This window comes from Hypanus sabinus, chromosome 7 (genome assembly GCF_030144855.1).
Source record: "Hypanus sabinus isolate sHypSab1 chromosome 7, sHypSab1.hap1, whole genome shotgun sequence".
NCBI lineage: Eukaryota > Metazoa > Chordata > Chondrichthyes > Myliobatiformes > Dasyatidae > Hypanus > Hypanus sabinus.
In genome coordinates this window covers 37,990,839-38,007,376 of record NC_082712.1, presented here as the reverse complement: position 1 = coordinate 38,007,376, position 16,538 = coordinate 37,990,839, and the positions used below count along the sequence as shown (strand labels likewise).

At 41.5% G+C, this 16,538-nt stretch overlaps 1 protein-coding gene and 1 long non-coding RNA gene across 8 annotated transcripts in view; one reads left to right on the top strand and one right to left on the bottom strand.

Moving 5' to 3' along the window:
* sv2ca (synaptic vesicle glycoprotein 2Ca) overlaps window positions 1-16,538 on the top strand; it is a 141,830-nt gene that overhangs the window by 110,562 nt on the left and 14,730 nt on the right. Inside the window, exons 6-10 of one of the 6 annotated variants that reach the window (XM_059974517.1) lie at window positions 3,473-3,539; window positions 6,648-6,786; window positions 7,859-8,023; window positions 8,441-8,574; window positions 10,694-10,897. In XM_059974517.1, the coding sequence (XP_059830500.1) occupies window positions 3,473-3,539; window positions 6,648-6,786; window positions 7,859-8,023; window positions 8,441-8,574; window positions 10,694-10,897 (709 nt within the window). Of the gene's footprint in view, window positions 1-3,472; window positions 3,584-6,647; window positions 6,787-7,858; window positions 8,024-8,440; window positions 8,575-10,693; window positions 10,898-16,538 lie in introns of all 6 variants that reach the window. The other 5 variants (XM_059974521.1, XM_059974520.1, XM_059974519.1 and 2 more) reach the window with 5 other exon arrangements.
* LOC132396712 (uncharacterized) lies at window positions 76-3,568 on the bottom strand. 2 transcript variants are annotated; one of them, XR_009513086.1, is made up of 3 exons: window positions 3,455-3,568; window positions 951-1,089; window positions 76-376 (listed from the first exon to the last, which is right to left on the bottom strand). It is a non-coding gene; the product is annotated as an uncharacterized LOC132396712 (long non-coding RNA). The 2 variants fall into 2 exon arrangements; XR_009513085.1 differs by lacking the exon at window positions 3,455-3,568 and having other exon boundaries at window positions 951-1,546.

Sequence of the window (16,538 nt, the reverse complement as noted above, 5' to 3'; positions counted from 1 at the left end):
GAGGGGGATGTGTCACAGGTAGAGGGTGAAGTGTTCATGAGTAGAGGGTGAAATGTCGACGGGTAGAGGGTGAAGTGTTCATGAGTAGAGGGTAGAGGACGAAGTGTTCACGAGTAGAGGATGAAGTGTTCACGGATAGAGGGGGATGTGTCACAGGGAGAGGGTGAAGTGTTCACATCACGGGTAGAGGGCGAAGTGTTCACGGGTAGAGGATGAGCTTGGATTGACAATTTAGAGACTTGAGAGATTAAACTTAGGACAACTAGTTGGTCTTTTATTTCCTTTATGGGAAACCCATCTTGGAAACAAGATCTCCTTGCACTTTGCTCAAGTTGATGTTCTGTTGCTTCCTGGGTCTTTTGCAGCCATTATCTCCCTACAAGGTAGCAAATAGAAAATAAATAAGAGTGGATTGAGATAGATAGTCTTCAAAAAATCCCTTACATTGGAAAACATTGTTCTCTTCTGGAGCTTGTTTCTCACTATTGAAAACAAATGTAAATGTACAGTAATCGACTGTTAACAGTGATGGTATTGTTGAAATTACTGTATTGTTAGGATCATTATTGCTCTTCAGGTAGGAAAACCAGTCATCCTTTCCACATCTCAGGTATATGTGACTCCATATCTACCAATGCACTTGATTCTTAAAAATGCCTGAAAAGAAATACAAGCCTCCAACCTGATGACATGAATATCAATTTCTCTAACTTGCAGAAATTTCTCCACCCTCCTCCATTTTTTTTCCATTCCCCATTCTGGCTTCCTTCTGACACCTTTTCTTCTCTTTACCTGTCCATCATCTCCCTCTGGTGGCCCTCCTCCTTCCCTTTCTCCCATGGTTCAACTCTCTTCTCCTTCTTCAGCCTGATACTTCTTCCACCCATCATCTCCCAGCTTCTTCCATCATCCCCCTCCCCCCTCACCTATCACCTTCAACCCTCCCTCACCTTTTTATTCTGTCTTCTGTTTTTTTTTTCTTTTCCAGTTTTGATGAAGGGTCTTGATCCAAAGCATTAATTTTTATTCTCCTCCATAGGTGCTACCTGACCTGTTGAGTTCCTCCAGCATTTTGTGTCTGTTGCTGTGCTGAATACAGGAATGGATAACAAAATAGATTAGACCTGTTGCTCTCACTGTGTTTAAGCATCACAAAATATGTAGAAAGCTAAAACATAAGAAAAACCCGTCTAGGGAAAGGAAATTGCTTTATGATGCTCTTCCCCAGCTAATTATAGGCTATTTCACCGTCCAGTGTAATCCCCTTGATTTAAAGTTTCTGGATTTTATCCTTGCTGTACATCACTGGAAGTTTCACAAGACTGGTGTTTGGTATGCACATGACGGATCTGAGAGTAGCTGGGTGCCCCAGCTGTGAAGGGCAGAAACTGATTAAGTACCTGCGGCTTCTTTGGTTTTACTGCTAACTAAGTCAAGTTGTAAAGACAGAATTACTACATTCTTTTCTGAAAGCAACTAACAGTGACTGGTACTCAGTGCTCACAACATGGTGCACTCAGTTCTTACAGATAGAGGAATGCTCACATACATGGCACCTAATGGAAGGTGAAGCCATTATCAAGGTAACATTGGCTCATTTGGTGAAATGGGAGTCAGTTTGAGTGGATCATTTCAAAATGGAGCATGAAATGTTTTTCTTTTAACGCAACTGCTCATGACAGAGGAGTGGGCCCTCAAATTTCATTAATAGATCGTGGGCGATATTGGACTTGAGCCTATTACAGGGCATATCTCAGTTATCTCACAAAGTACACCCCAGATGCCAAGGGATGCATGATGACCATTTGAGCTATTTCAGGTAATATACTCTAAAAGCTGTATTTCATAATTATAAGTCTTATACTGTATTTCTCAATCATCTATTATCGTGGTCATGATGGCTTTTTGCCGTCTGAAAATGCGGATTGTAATTAATGTTGCCCCAACAAATTTGAAGGGAGAAGTAAACTATGACAATTAATTTTGCTCTGAGATCACTGGCCGTGTGTACACTGCATCATTCTGTCTTCATGCTGTATCCTGCTTCCAACTTTCATTTTAATTATCATGATTTCTGAATTGATCCAAAGTGAAAATAAAATGATTCTTCAGTGACAAAGTTACATCCTGATTAAATAAGAAAAGGTGGTGAAAATATGAAATAAAAACAGAAACTGCTGGAAATACTCAGCAGGTTGGGCAGCTTCTGAGTCTAAACAGCTCCCTGACCCTTCATCAGACCCTTCCAACACTTTCTGTTTTTATTTCACATTTCCATAGAATATGGAACTAATTAAAGTAGTAATTAAATGTCTAACTAAGATAATACTTTCTTCCTACACAATGTCCCTTCATTCTCTGCACATTCATGCATTATCTAAGAGCCTCTTAAACACCTCTATTGTATTTGCCTACTTTACCACCATATTCCAGGCACCCACCTCTCTCTATGTAAGAAACCTGCCCTGCACATCCCTTCACAAGCAAGAGAAAATCTGCAGATGTTTGAAATCTAAGCAACACACACAAAATGCAAGAGGAACTCAGCAGGCCAGGCAACATCCTTGAAAAAAGTACAGTCAACATTTTGGGCCAAGACCCTTTGGCATGACACATCCCTTTTAAGCTTACTCCCTCTCAGTTTAAATGTATGTCCTCTTGTATAGGAGAGTTAGACTGTGGGTAGAAGATACTGACTATCTGCCTCTCATACTTCAATCAGGTCTCCATTTAGTTTCCACTGCCATCTCTCCACCGATAGCTGCAAATGATTATTATCCCGCTGTTTTCTTTGACAATTGTTCACACTATCCACAACACCACCAATCTTGGTATGATTTGAGAACTCACTAATCCACCCATTCACGATTTCATCCAGGTCATGTATATATATCACGCATAACAAAGGTCCCAGTACAGATCTCTGCAAAACACAACCTCTAGCCAGAATAGATTCTTTGGACCACTATCCAAGGGAAACCAGTTCTGAATCCAAACAGTGATTCAGCATAGATCCCATACCTCTTAATCTTCTGCATGAGTCTGCCATGAGGGACCTTGTAAAATGCCTTCCTAAAATCTATGTAGACAACTTCCACAGCTCTAGCTTCATCAATCACTTTCATCACCTCCTGAAAAAACTCAATCAACCTAGTAAAACACAACTTGCCAGGCTGACTGTCCCTAATTAGGTCATAATTTTCCAAGTGTTCATAAATCCCATCCCTAAAGAACTAGTGCAATAGCTTCACTACCACTGATGAGAGAACTCATAAGCCTACGTTATCCAGGATTATCCCTCTTTTGCTTCTTGAATAATTGAACATTAGATACTTGCCAGGTCCCTCCTGTTTCAGAGAGATTCACTAGCATCTGCAGGCTTTTAATTTTCATTTACGGTTGAAAATATATCTACTTTAGAAAGAATGTAGTCTAGCAAAATGATTTTACTTACCTCTATTTGTTTCCACAGGTTAATAGAATCAAGACTCCAAAATTGATTGATGAGTTAATAGAGATCCAGACAGACACTGGCACTTGGTATATGAGATGGTTTGTTCGAATCAAAACTGAAATGTATGGGGTAAGTAAAACAGCCCTGTGATTTCATATAAAACATTATCTTTCATTCTGATGATATTTGATACTGTGCACTGGGAGAGAAAAACATTTCACCAGTGATTTGTGGGATCTGTGTTGAATGTAGACAAATTACACAACAAAATGGCAAAGGATAACCCTAACAGGTAAAAATCGGAGCTTGAGGTTTAGGAATGTGGGAGAGATTTCTATTTGGCTTAAGCATTTGGGATCTTGTGAGTTTATAACTGAACAAAAGATCCTATTTCCATACAGTTGGAGAGATGCCACAGACAAAAAATGTAGTGTAACCACCCTACCCTTGTCAGGATGGGGATGTGGACTCATAGACCCTATTTTGGTGATCTATGACTCTCTGACCCTCCAGTCCATGCCTTCCATCAGCTTCCCATCATACTATTTCCAGTTACCAGCCCCTAGTCTGTCTCAGTGACACAAACATTTATCCAGATTCTTTTACTGAAAGTTATGGGAGTATCTTTATATATGGCATCCACCATATTCTCAGGCAAAGCCTTCTTTGTTGCAGCCACTCTCTGTTCCTGAGGTCCCCTCAAACTCTTTTATGTCTGGCCTTATATTTAAACCTTCTAGTTTTAGTTCTCTCCAGATGGGGAAAAATTATCATTAGTGATCTTATCAAAGCCCTTCATAATGTTCTATACTTCTATTTATGTCCCTCAGTTTCCTTCACTCCAGGGAATACAATCCAGCCCTATTCTGTCTCTCGTCATAACTAACATGTTCATCCCAGGCAATGTGGTGGTAAATCACCTCTGTACCTTCTTCAGTGCAGTCACGTCCTTTCTCCACATGCTAGCCGTGGCCTAACTAATGTTTTATAAGGTTGACCCGTGACCTTCATGCCTTTATATTGTATTCTTCAGCTAATGAAGACCAGTATCTCATATACCTTCTTCGCCACCTATGTACCAATGCAGCCACCTTTAGGGATCTAAGAATTTGTACATCAAGGTTCCTTTTTTCCCTTTGTATTTCCTCAGGCCCTAACAATCATGTTGTACAATATTGTCCAAAAGACTTGGGCATGCACACACACACACACACACACACACACACACACACACACACACACAGATATATATATATATAGAGAGAGAGAGATAGGGTGCCTCAGACTTTTGCACAGTGCTGTATGTCCTACCTTTATCTGATCTCCCAAAATGCATCACCTTGCACTTACTGAGTTTAAATTGCTCCACTCAACTTGCCAGTTGATCAAAATGTTTCTTCAACTTTGGGAACCTTATCATCAAGGAAGACTATGCTTGGAAATTTTACCCTTGTTTCCTGGAAGACATTGAGAGTGCTCCCCACGGCTCTCAGATGGGCTTTAGTAGCTATCCAAAACTAAGGGTTCTTGATCATAGCATGTATCTTGGAAGCCCTTTACTGAGTTGTGGTAAATAGATTGTAAAAACTGCTGTAGTTAGGCAATATTCTGGTTTGTGATTAAATGTGTTTAGCATAAAAGTACTGCAACTGATTAAAATTATGGCTGAATTTAGCACACAAGATCTCTTTGTGACAATGGTTTTATGTTAAATCCTGAAAATTCCAGCCTAATCTTAAAATTACTATGTGGAGAACCCACACTTGCTTGATGTGCTTTAACAATACAAAAGAGACAGTGGTAGAATTAGACCTCACCACACCATTTATGTCAGCATGAATCATCCTACCTCGTTAATTTTCAGGCTTCATTTATGACTGACTCGGTAGGATGCCACTGACATATTTACATTTATATGACATTTTCTACTGCTAACTCCACAAAAGGATTTGAAACAGAAAAACAGGAACAGGAAGAGGCCAGTCAGCTCTTTGAGCATCTTTTTCCATTCAGTATGTTTGTTTATGATCCCCCATCTCTTCCCTTACCCCGGAATCCTTCTATATCTAGAAATTTGTTCAGTATCTTGTCTGTGGTAGAGAATTCCAATGTCTCACTTTCCTGAGGGAGAAAAAGAACTATCTTGGCTGTCCCAAGTGTCTTATCCTGTATCCTGACACACTGACCCCCATCTTCCTCCCTTCACGGGAGAACATTCTCCCTGCATCCAATCTGTCAACACCTCTGACAAATTTGTATGTATCATTGAGAGCTTCTCTTAACTTCTAAACCATGATGAATATAGGCCAAGTCAACCCAGTCCCTCCTCATCTGGCAATTCTGACATCCAGAAATCAGACAGGTGAAACTTTGCTGCACTTCTTTTGTCAGGTACTTCAGGGATGTAGAGTAAAACTGCCTGCAATACTATAAGATCATGACATAGGAGCAGAATTGGGCCATTTGGCCCATCAAGTTTGCTCTACTATTTAATTATTTTCCCCATTCTCCTGCCTTTTCCCAATAACATTTGATACTCTTACTAATCAAGAATCTATCAACTCCCACATGAAATATACCCAGATTTGGCCTCCACAGCTGTCTGTGGCATGAATTCCAATATACACCACCCTCTATCTAATGAAACTCCTCCTCATCTCTGTTCTAGAGGGATGCCCTTCTTTTCTGAGACCATGCCCTCTGGTGCTAGACTCTCCCACCATCTTTTACACGTCCATTCTACCAGGCCATATATTTGTCTGTAGGCTAAATCTGTCTAAATCATCTTGAAGCCTCTTTGCATTCTGAGGAGGGGGGCTCAGAATTATTTGCAGGTTGCTGGGAAAACTTGATTGAAAAGAAAGAATATGGTTCACAGTGAAGACCAGAAAAGCTCGGACTGTACAATATCACATTATGTTACCCTTCAATGTCATTATGTTGAACTTGATTTTGGGTGTCAGTTAGGTAGGAAGCTGATACTGTTATTTGTTCAAATGGGTGATGTGCCCTGGAGGCACAGCATACTCTAGCAATTTACTTAATTAGTGCTAATGAGACCATCCTCTGCTTTGCTTCATCATCCCACCTCAGGAGCAATTTGCAGTAACATCTCCCACTTCATATCTGAGAACAGTGAACTTGCAGCCCTCACTGATGGTTTTTTAACTCCCCGTATTAGCAGCTGGTATTATAATTAAATATCCGTGGGGTTTTATGAAATTGTTTTTTTTATTTTCACAGATTTGGCTGACATTTATGAGATGTTTTAACTATCCTGTCAAGCGAAACACCATTCTGCTTGTTGTAGTTTGGACAACCTTGTCATTTGGGTAAGGCTTCCTGTAGTCAAAATTAATTGAACATGACCTACCGGTAAAGTAAACTTTCCAACTGTATTACGCAATTTACTTGCCTTATGAGCAGATGTGTCATGGCCAGAAATGTGCTGACCACATCTCTTTGGTGCAACAAGATGGACTGATGTATACAACTGGGAAGGAGCAAGACTCTGGCTACTTTAGCCCAACAGAACCTGAATATATGTGACAGGTTTAGGTCAAATACCAACATAATGTAAGTCCTCAGGGTCAGCTTGTGTTTGGGTTGGCTATAATTTGCTTTCATTTGAATTTTATTACAAAACAAATCTCTAGAAATAATCCTGTTGCATTTTTGTAGCCCAGTCATTGAGTATTTATAATTAGAGTGTAAATAAAATCCCCACACATTGCTCAGGAAGTAAAGATGCCACACGAGAGAGAAGAAGCTTTCTGTCCAGACCTATTCTCAATGTGTGTAGACTAACATAAGGGATACCATATTTGTCCAGTTATTATTGGGCTAGTCAGTCAGTATTCCTACTGATGCGTGCTATTTAATTGATGCTAATAACAGTATGATAATGATCATACTGGACACATAGAAACGAACATCCCAAGTGATGTGAAATGCACTGCTGTGCTGTCAAAGTTGATGTAACTTTATTCCACAGCAATTAGCACTTTCACCTCTTTGAGCAAAGTGGATGAAAGATTGAAGAGTTGTCTCAAGTTGCAGCATACGAGGGGATATATTCCCATCAAAAGCTATTTGCACTTTTCCTTAACATTGATAGAATTGTAGAAAGAACCAGTGCTAGCATATTTTAAGCTGTTATTCCTACCAATGACTCTCAGTAGTAGGTTAATTAATCAATTATGAAACCATCCATTATGTGTATTATCACATCATGCATTCCATTATTTTCTCTCAAGCATTACTAAACAGATTTAATTGCATAAACAGCAGAGTTGGAGTAAATTGCTTCCCGTGCTTCAATTGATGTGAGAACAACATCCTTCTGTTCTTATTGAAGCATTTTCTGGCGACGTAAGTTTCTAAGCTCACTCTGTTACTTTTCAGTTACTATGGCCTCTCTGTCTGGTTCCCTGATGTCATCAAACACCTTCAAGCTGATGAGTATGCATCCCGGGTGAAAAGGTTTTATGGAGAAAGAGTTGAAGATTTTGTGTTCAACTTTACACTGGAAAACCAGATCCACACAAATGGAGAATACATCAGAGACAGGTTAGGAGTGGTTAGGTCGTTCATCTCAATGCATGCTAAAGGTAAAACACGTGCTTGGCAAACAGTTGAGAATGTCAGCTCTTTGATTCAACAGTTAGTTAACTCACGTAAGAGGAGGTGGAGATATATGGTGATCAGTGCACTTTTGCTAAGTGCATATTTTAAACATTTTATTAATTGTAATTTGGAGATTGCAGCTTCAATAAAGAGGGAGATACAGGGGTTATGGATTTCTGAAGATAGACAGCTTGAATGACTATGTTAAAGAGAGACTCAATAGGATGGGCCAGATTTATTTTCAGAAGTGTTCATTAAGCAAGGATGGCCCATGCTTCGTAAACTTGCTCTGCCATTCTGTAAGATCGTGACTACTACCTTACCCCATTAGCATGAAAGTTTTAAAATTCTTTTTAAAAGGTTCACCATCATGAAGTTTAAAGCAGTAACATTTGAAGATTCCCTCTTTAAGAACTGTTATTTTGAAGACGTGACATCGTTATCTACTTATTTTAAGAACTGCACATTTACAGAAACCCTTTTCTATAATACAGGTAAGTGAGTAAATTATGAATTTGCAGTGGCTGAGGAGACAGATCCTGATGTCCTTAGGCTGATATTTACTGCACAATAATCATGTTCACTGATGCTGTCATAGTTGATAACTCATCAATGTGTGTAAGATATGCTTCAGTGATGTTGCCAGTGTTGGATCCTGATGCAATCCACACGGACTTTGGAAGTTGAAAGTGAGGCAAAAGTTTTGTTGCTTCCAATAATTTTATTAAGTGTTACAAGAACAAAGAAGATGAAGGGAGAAGCATGGTGAGATACAAAGAGGAAAAGAGAGCTAAAGGAAAGAACAGGCAGGGAAAGCAGAAAAATGAGCAAACAAATGTGATCTGGTCTTCTTATATCAGACCACTGAGTCCAAGTTCAGGGTTCAAAGTACACAACTCTGAAATGCTTCTTCTCCAGGTAGCCATGAAACCAAGAGAGAAAAGAAAGGCAGCACAATCATTGACCCCCCCCCCCCCCCCGCAAGTCCCCCCAACCGCATAAAAAAATTAGCAAAAGTGGAACAGGTACATCAATCCCTACATTCCTCCTCCCGCACAAAAACAAATGAATAAAACGGAATGGAATGGAATTCCATTGCAATTCCAACAGACAACAGTTAACCAATTAAGTAGCCAGATTCAAACAATGTGACACCCGGCTCTGAAATCAATAAGTTTCCAGAAAATTACAGAGGCCACTGTAACCACTGAAAAACTCAATGAACAATGACATGTATTATAGGTAATTATGTAAAAGCATGAACAAGCATTGGAATGTTAAACTACCAGAAAAATAACATCTCTGCAGCTCATTCCACCACAGAGTCCAACCTTAACCACAGCATTCCTGAGAATTGCTGAGTGGAACATTGTTACCTATTTATGAGTCCAGGCCCGGACCCTCAGTGCCAAGGCTGACATGATGCTTGTGGATGCATTTAGCCTCTACTCAGCCAATTTACAGCTACCAAGGCAACACTGCTTCCGGAAAACTCCAGCCCATTTTCCCATTTATCAGTGGCAGGCAAAGGGTTTATATCTAATAAGGTGGTCTGAGAAGTTATTCCATGCCCTTGCCCCAGGGTAAATAGTGAAGAATGATGAGGGTATAGATAGGGTAAATACAGGCAGGCTTTTTCCACTGAGATTGGGTGGGACTACAGCCACAGGTCATGGAGTAAGGGTGAAACCTGAAAAGTTTAAAGGGAACATGAGGGGAAACTTCTTCACTCAGATGGTTATGAGAGTATGGAATGAACTGCCAGCACAAGTGGTGTATGCAAGCTCAATTTCAATGTTTAAGTAAAGTTTGGCTAGCGTGACATGAATGGCAGGGGTAGGGAGGGCTGTGGTGCCAGTGCAGGTCGATGGGAGTATGCAGTTTAAATGGTTTTGGCATGGACTAGATGGGCCAAAGGGCCTGCTTCTGTGCTGTACTTTTCTATGACTCTAATGGATGGGACTTCTGAAGTGTTTCAGAACAGTCACATTTCACTTCCAGTTAAGAGTTTGAATACAATTAGACCTGATTTCAACATCATAAGTATATTAGTAGCTTCTGCCATGCCCAAATGTGAAATTGTCAGTATATTATACTTATTCTGAAGGCATGGAATGAAAGTGCATGGAAATAGAGTCATTTTGTGTGTTGATATGAGGGGAGGTGAGGATTTTGACGTCCAAATTTAAAATGTATCCTTTGATGCAAAGATAGGATATTACACTGTGTGCTATTTTAACAAAGACAAAACCACTTTAACATTCATCTTCTTTAAAGGAATTCTGTATGTTTGGATGCTTTACAGTTATTTCACACCATACCTCTGCCATAGGGGAATATAACACTGCCATTCACTTCAATAAGCAGCCTTTTGAAACATAACCTGCATGTCGTCTGCGGAGTTTGAGAGGAAATATTTTCATAATTAACCGCATAGCTTTCCAGCCTTCCTTTCTGTGCTTATGCTCTTTGATTTTTCTTGGCAGCAGTTTAAACAGATAATGATAATGAGGAATAATGTGGAAGTACCAAGCATTAAGTTATTTAATTAATAATTTCATCTTTGAAACAATGCCAACCATAAATTTATATGCATTTCTTGATTTTCTTCAGATCTTGAAGAGTCTAAGTTCATTGACTGTCAGTTTATCAATACCACGTTTCTACACAACAAGAAAGGTTGTCAGATTAACTTTGATGAAGACTACAGTGCCTACTGGATTTACTTTGTCAACTTCTTAGGAACACTAGCAGTGTTGCCGGGCAACATTGTATCTGCATTGCTCATGGATAGGATTGGACGCTTGACAATGTTAGGTAAAATTTCTCTTTGATTTTTTACAAACACTTTGCAGATTAAAACCTTCTTGGTAGTGATCATTTGCTGATATCACATTCCACCTCATTTAATGTAGTATAGAGAACAGAATTGATTCTGGTCTGATGCTAAGCATCTTGTTAAAATTCTTCTGCTTGATATTTGGAAAGAGACTGTTGTTCTTAATTTGCCATGGAACAAATTAAACAGGAAGGCAGCAGGTTTGATTTCTAATACGTTCTGAATTAGCCAAGTTAACTCAGGGCCGTAGTTAAACAATTAATAATGAAACTTCTAGTTCCAAGATGTGCAAGAACAAAATAGGTGAAGATTTTAATTCGTGGCTCTGACTTTGAGATATATGTTTCATGCAGCATAATGCATTCCAGTAGAATATGGTCGATTAGTTGGAGAGAACATTGTTAAAGTTCTACTTTGCTATATTTTGCTTACTTTGTGGGTTTTCTTGGTTCTGGTGTGTAAAACACTTGAGATTTCAAATGAATTAGTCTGGGAGTATCATCGAATTATTAGCCTGGGGGCAGAGGCACTGCATTGATTTTCATAGGACACAGTTTTCCTTATATTACTAGGGAGTCTATGCTTTGGGAGTTGTTCAGAGGGCACAAGTAAGCTGAGACTGCAATTTTATCAGCTATGTCTTGACCTATGTTGATGATTTATTTGCCAAGTGCAAGCCTACCAGAAAACGTGGGAGGTTGCAGGGCAGTGGATCGAGAGGGATGGCATCTTAGCACAGTGTGCACATTTCTTGTCCAAAATGAATGATCAGAAATTCAAAATATACTCCTGTGTTATTTATAAATGTACTTTTCACAATTCATTCATTTGAATTGGGGTTTTTTTTGCATATTATCTTCACTGTCAGGGAATTGACAATACTTCCTCAAAATTTGTCATCCCGTATAATTAGAATCCGGTATGTTACCATTTTGCTTAACTTGCATTAGGAAGAGTATCATCATCCCATAACCCAACTGCATTCTTTTGAGAACTGCAGGATATCTAAGCAAGACTGCCGGTTTTTAAGTGCTTTGCCACCAGGTGGAAGCACGGCACAAAGATGAATTCACCAATCTTCTGATAAATGCGACATGAAGCATGATGAGAAAACTTGCCACTGAATTAATCAGCTAATTGATTATTTATTTCAGAAGGAAACATAAGAATGTTCCTTGCATGGAAAAAACTATGGAGTTAAAGTTGGACAGTAGTTATTGACTTATGTAATGTGTCTAATGATAGTGTACGCTGAGTCTTACGTCTGATTCATATTACTGTTTTATAAACAGCTAATTTATTAATACTCTATCATTTTCTATCAGAAATAATCTCATGACCTAGTTACCAGTTTTCAGGAAAAAAAACATACTTCTACGTTATCATGCTTATCACCTGTCGGCATTCTTCCCATTCATGCTGGTTATGGACAATTGGTATCCTGCTCAGATACAGGTAGTTTCAGTAATCTGGCAAGTATCAGAATGTCTCATTATGTTGTAATAGATGGGCCTTCTGAGCATACTGATACATGATGAGTATTGAAAAGATCAACATTAAATTGCTGAGGATACATAAATTTTTAGGTTGGTTAACACTACATAATATAAACACAAATGTAGACTTAGTAAACATCCTTAATAATTTCCTATCAATCTTTTCCATGTATCATAAAATCAATTATGTTAAACAACCTGTTTATTGGATGTCACAGTATTGACTCTCATGATGGAGCAAAGCCAGTAATATGATTTGAAATGTAACTCAGATGGATGGGAGATAGCCACAATTCATTGACTATTGGTACTTTATCTCTGTTTGGGATACTGTAATAGACCCAGGGGTAAACCATTCAGCCCTCGAATCTCCTTCACTACTCACTTGGATCATAGTGTTCACAGGGAGCTCTTCGTATTCTCTTTTACACCGGGTGTCAGAGCCCCCACCACACATCCTTCTGATTTCATGAGCAGCAGGCAGGGAGGGTCAGTCAGCTGCATCATTTGGATTTTCATGCTGCTGAAGACTTACACAATGTGCCCATTTTTGAGTTGAGGATTGAAATCATGCCAGCTGCCAGCACTTCCATGGGACATAGAAGAGTACAATACCCATGAGAAATGTCTCGAACGTAAGTGGGAAGAGATTGAACAAGGGGGGATAAAACAATGTTAAGGTATGCAGAAATGAGTTCCGTGGGGCAGGAGCAAGCTGAGACAATGGGTCTACCTGGACAGGCAGATTTGTGGATCTTGGGTAGGAGGTAGAAACGGGAAGTGTGGGGTGTGGGAACTATGAGGTTGGTGGTAGTGGATGGAGATCCCCAGAGCTGATGTTGGTGATGGTATAGGAGACATTGGCCTGTTGCTCCTTAGTGGGAACATGATCAAAGGATAAATAAGAGGAGGTATCAGAGAGTTGTCGCTGTGCCTTGGCCAGGTGGAGGTCAGTAGGCCAGATAACAACAGCTCCCCGCTTGTCAGCAGGTTTTATAGTGAGGTTGGGATTGGTACAGAGGGAGCGGAGAGCAGAGTGTTTGGAAGGAGTGAGGTTGGAATTGGAACAGGCGGTGGTGAAGTCGAGACGGTTGATGTCCCGTCGGCAATTAACAATACAGAGATCCAGAGCAGGCAGAAGACCAGAGCAGGGTGTCCATAAAGAGGAGGAGGGTTGAAGATGGGAGAAGGGGTCATCAGTGGGGGTAGGAGAGTCCTTGTCAAAGAAGTAAGCTCGGAGATGGAGTCAGCGGAAGAAGAGTTCAGCATCATGGCGTACGCGGAACTCGCTGAGGTGTGGGTGAAAGGGGACAAAGGTGAGGCCCTTGATGAGGACAGAGCGCTCTGCCTCAGAGAGTTGAAGGAATGGTAAAGACCCGGCATGGATGAGAGACGGAATCAGAGGGGGGAGGGAGGCTAGTAGTGTCAGTGGAGAGGGAAGGGTTGGGGTGAGAGGAAGATGGAGCCTCTGAGGGCCCAGGAGCTGACGATGGGATCTGAGGGAGAGGAGATTGCAGAGTGGTGGTGGGGGAAGGGGAGACAGGAGACACAATCGCAGCATGTGAAGACCCGGCCTGGAGTTCAAGGTTGGAGTCGCAGTCGGTGGTTGCGCAATCGCTTTGAAGCTGTCCATGGTCGTTGGAACCCGCGGTGATGGTGCTGGAGTCCTGGGTTGCTGGGGCAGCCGAGATCGACGGCCAGGCCCGGGGCCACGATATGAAGTCCATGCCTGCTGGTGGTGGAGCCAGCAGGCTCTGGGGTCTGCAGATGGAAGATCTTGCCATCCTTGCAGGACGTGATAAAGTCAAAGAAACGGCGATTGCACGCGTGGATCTGACGGAGGATGAAATAACGGACAGGTCCATTGCAAACGGAGAGAAAGGTGTCCCGGAGGCGTGGAAGGGATTGTGATAGGGACGCCAGGTACCTTCTCATGGCGGAGAGTGTCACCCTCAGAGCTCAACGGGAGGCAGAGTCAATTAAATGTGGGCACCTGGGATCCTCAGAAGGTCCAAATTGAGAAGCTCGAAAACAGATCCTGAAGCCAACTGCAGTCAGTTGGCGGCGGAGACACGTTCCAAGGAAGAATATGTGGCTGCAATAGCGGGTCTGGGTCAAAATGTGATCGAAAAGTTGAAGGGATGAAGAAACTATAGATGTGAGCAGCGAGAGAGGGTTTCACTGAACTCCCGTCGAAGAGAAGATTTAAACTTCTTCGGTGTAGGCATCACTGGTCGAGGCTTCGCAGTAGTGAATTTAAAGAGCAAACACGAGGAAATCTGCAGATGCTGGAAATTCAAACAACACACACAAAATGCTGGTGGAACACAGCAGGCCAGGCAGCATTTGTAGGAAGAAGCACTGTTGACGTTTCAGGCCAAGACCCTTCATCAGGACTAACTGACAGGAGAGATACTAAGAGATTTGAAAGTAGTGGAGGGAGGGGGAAATGCAAAATGATAAGAGAAGACCGGAGGGGTTGGGATGAAGCTAAGAGCTGGAAAGGTGATTGGCGAAAGTGATACAGAGCAGGAGAAAGAAAAAGGGAGGGGTGGAGCACCAGAGGGAGATGGAGAACAGGCAGGGTGATGGGCAGAGAGAGAGAGAAAAAACCAAACAACTAAATATGTCAGGGATGGGGTAAGAAGGGGAGGAGGGGCATTTACGGAAGTTAGAGAAGTCAATGTTCATGCCATCAGGTTGGAGGCTACCCAGCCGGTATATAAGGTGTTGTTCCTCCAACCTGAGTGTTGCTTCATCTTGACAGCAGAGGAGGCCATGGATAGACATATCAGAATGGGAATGGGACGTGGAATTAAAATGTGTGGCCACTGGCAGATCCTGCTTTCTCTGGCGGACCGAGCGTAGATGTTCAGCGAAACGGTCTCCCCGTCTGTGTCGGGTTTCACCAATATATAAAAGGCCACACCGGGAGCACTGGACGCAGTATACCACACCAGCCGACTCACAGGTGAAGTGTCGCCTCACCTGGAAGGACTGTCTGGGGCCCTGAATGTTGGTGAGGGAGGAAGTGTAAGGGCAGGTGTAGCACTTGTTCCACTGCCAAGGATAAGTGCCCGGAGGGAGATCGGTGGGAAGGGATGGGGGGGATGAGTGGACAAGGGAGTTGCGTAGTGCGCGATCCCTGTGGAAAGCAGGGGGGGGGGGGAGAGGGAAAGATATGCTTGGTAGTGGGATCCCGTTGGAGGTGGCGGAAGTAATGGAGAATTATATGTCGGACCTGGAGGCTGGAAGCTTAACTACCTGGTTTTTTTTCTAGAAATTTTGTCTAAAAATTCATTCTCTACTTAAAGGAGGATTAACAATTATTTTTAGATTATTATATCTACAATCTACTGATCACACTGATGTTACGTGAGCTATAGGCATAATAATATTTACACAGGGTTCCCTGAGACCTGAAAATTATTTCAAGGGTTCCTCCAGGGCAAAAAGGTTGAGAAAGGCTGCTCTAGGGAGAACAAAACAAATTTATCCAGCCTTTCCTTTTTGCACATGCACTCTAATCCAGACAGAATCCTAATAAAGCTCTTCTGTACCCTTTCCACAATTTCCACATCTTTCCTACAACTGAATGACCAGAACTCAGAAGGAAAATCAGGTTTAATATCACCAGCATGTATTGTGTAATTTGTTAAATATGTAGAGCAAAAATATAGAAACAAAGAAGTAGTGAGATTGTGTTCATGGGTTCAACGTCCATTCAGAAATCAGATGGCAGAGGGAAAAAAGGCTGTTCCTGAATCATTGTGTGTGTCTTCATGCTTCTGTACCTCCTTCCTGATGGTTGCAATGCGAACAGGGCTTTTTCTGGATGATGGAGGTCCTTAATGATGGACGCCGCCTTTGAGGCACTGCTCCTTGAAATGTCCTGGATACTGAGGAGGCTAGTGGCCATGATGGAGCTGACTGCAGCTTATTTCAATCCTGTACAGTAGTCCCCACCCTCTCCCACACATACCAGACAGTGATGCAGCACGTGTTGCATGCTTGCAGAGTACTGCATGCAATGCTCCAAGTGTGGTCTGGCTTCCTTACTCTTAAACTTTACTCTCCAAACAATGAAGGCAAGCATTATGTATGTACACCTCCTTTACCACCT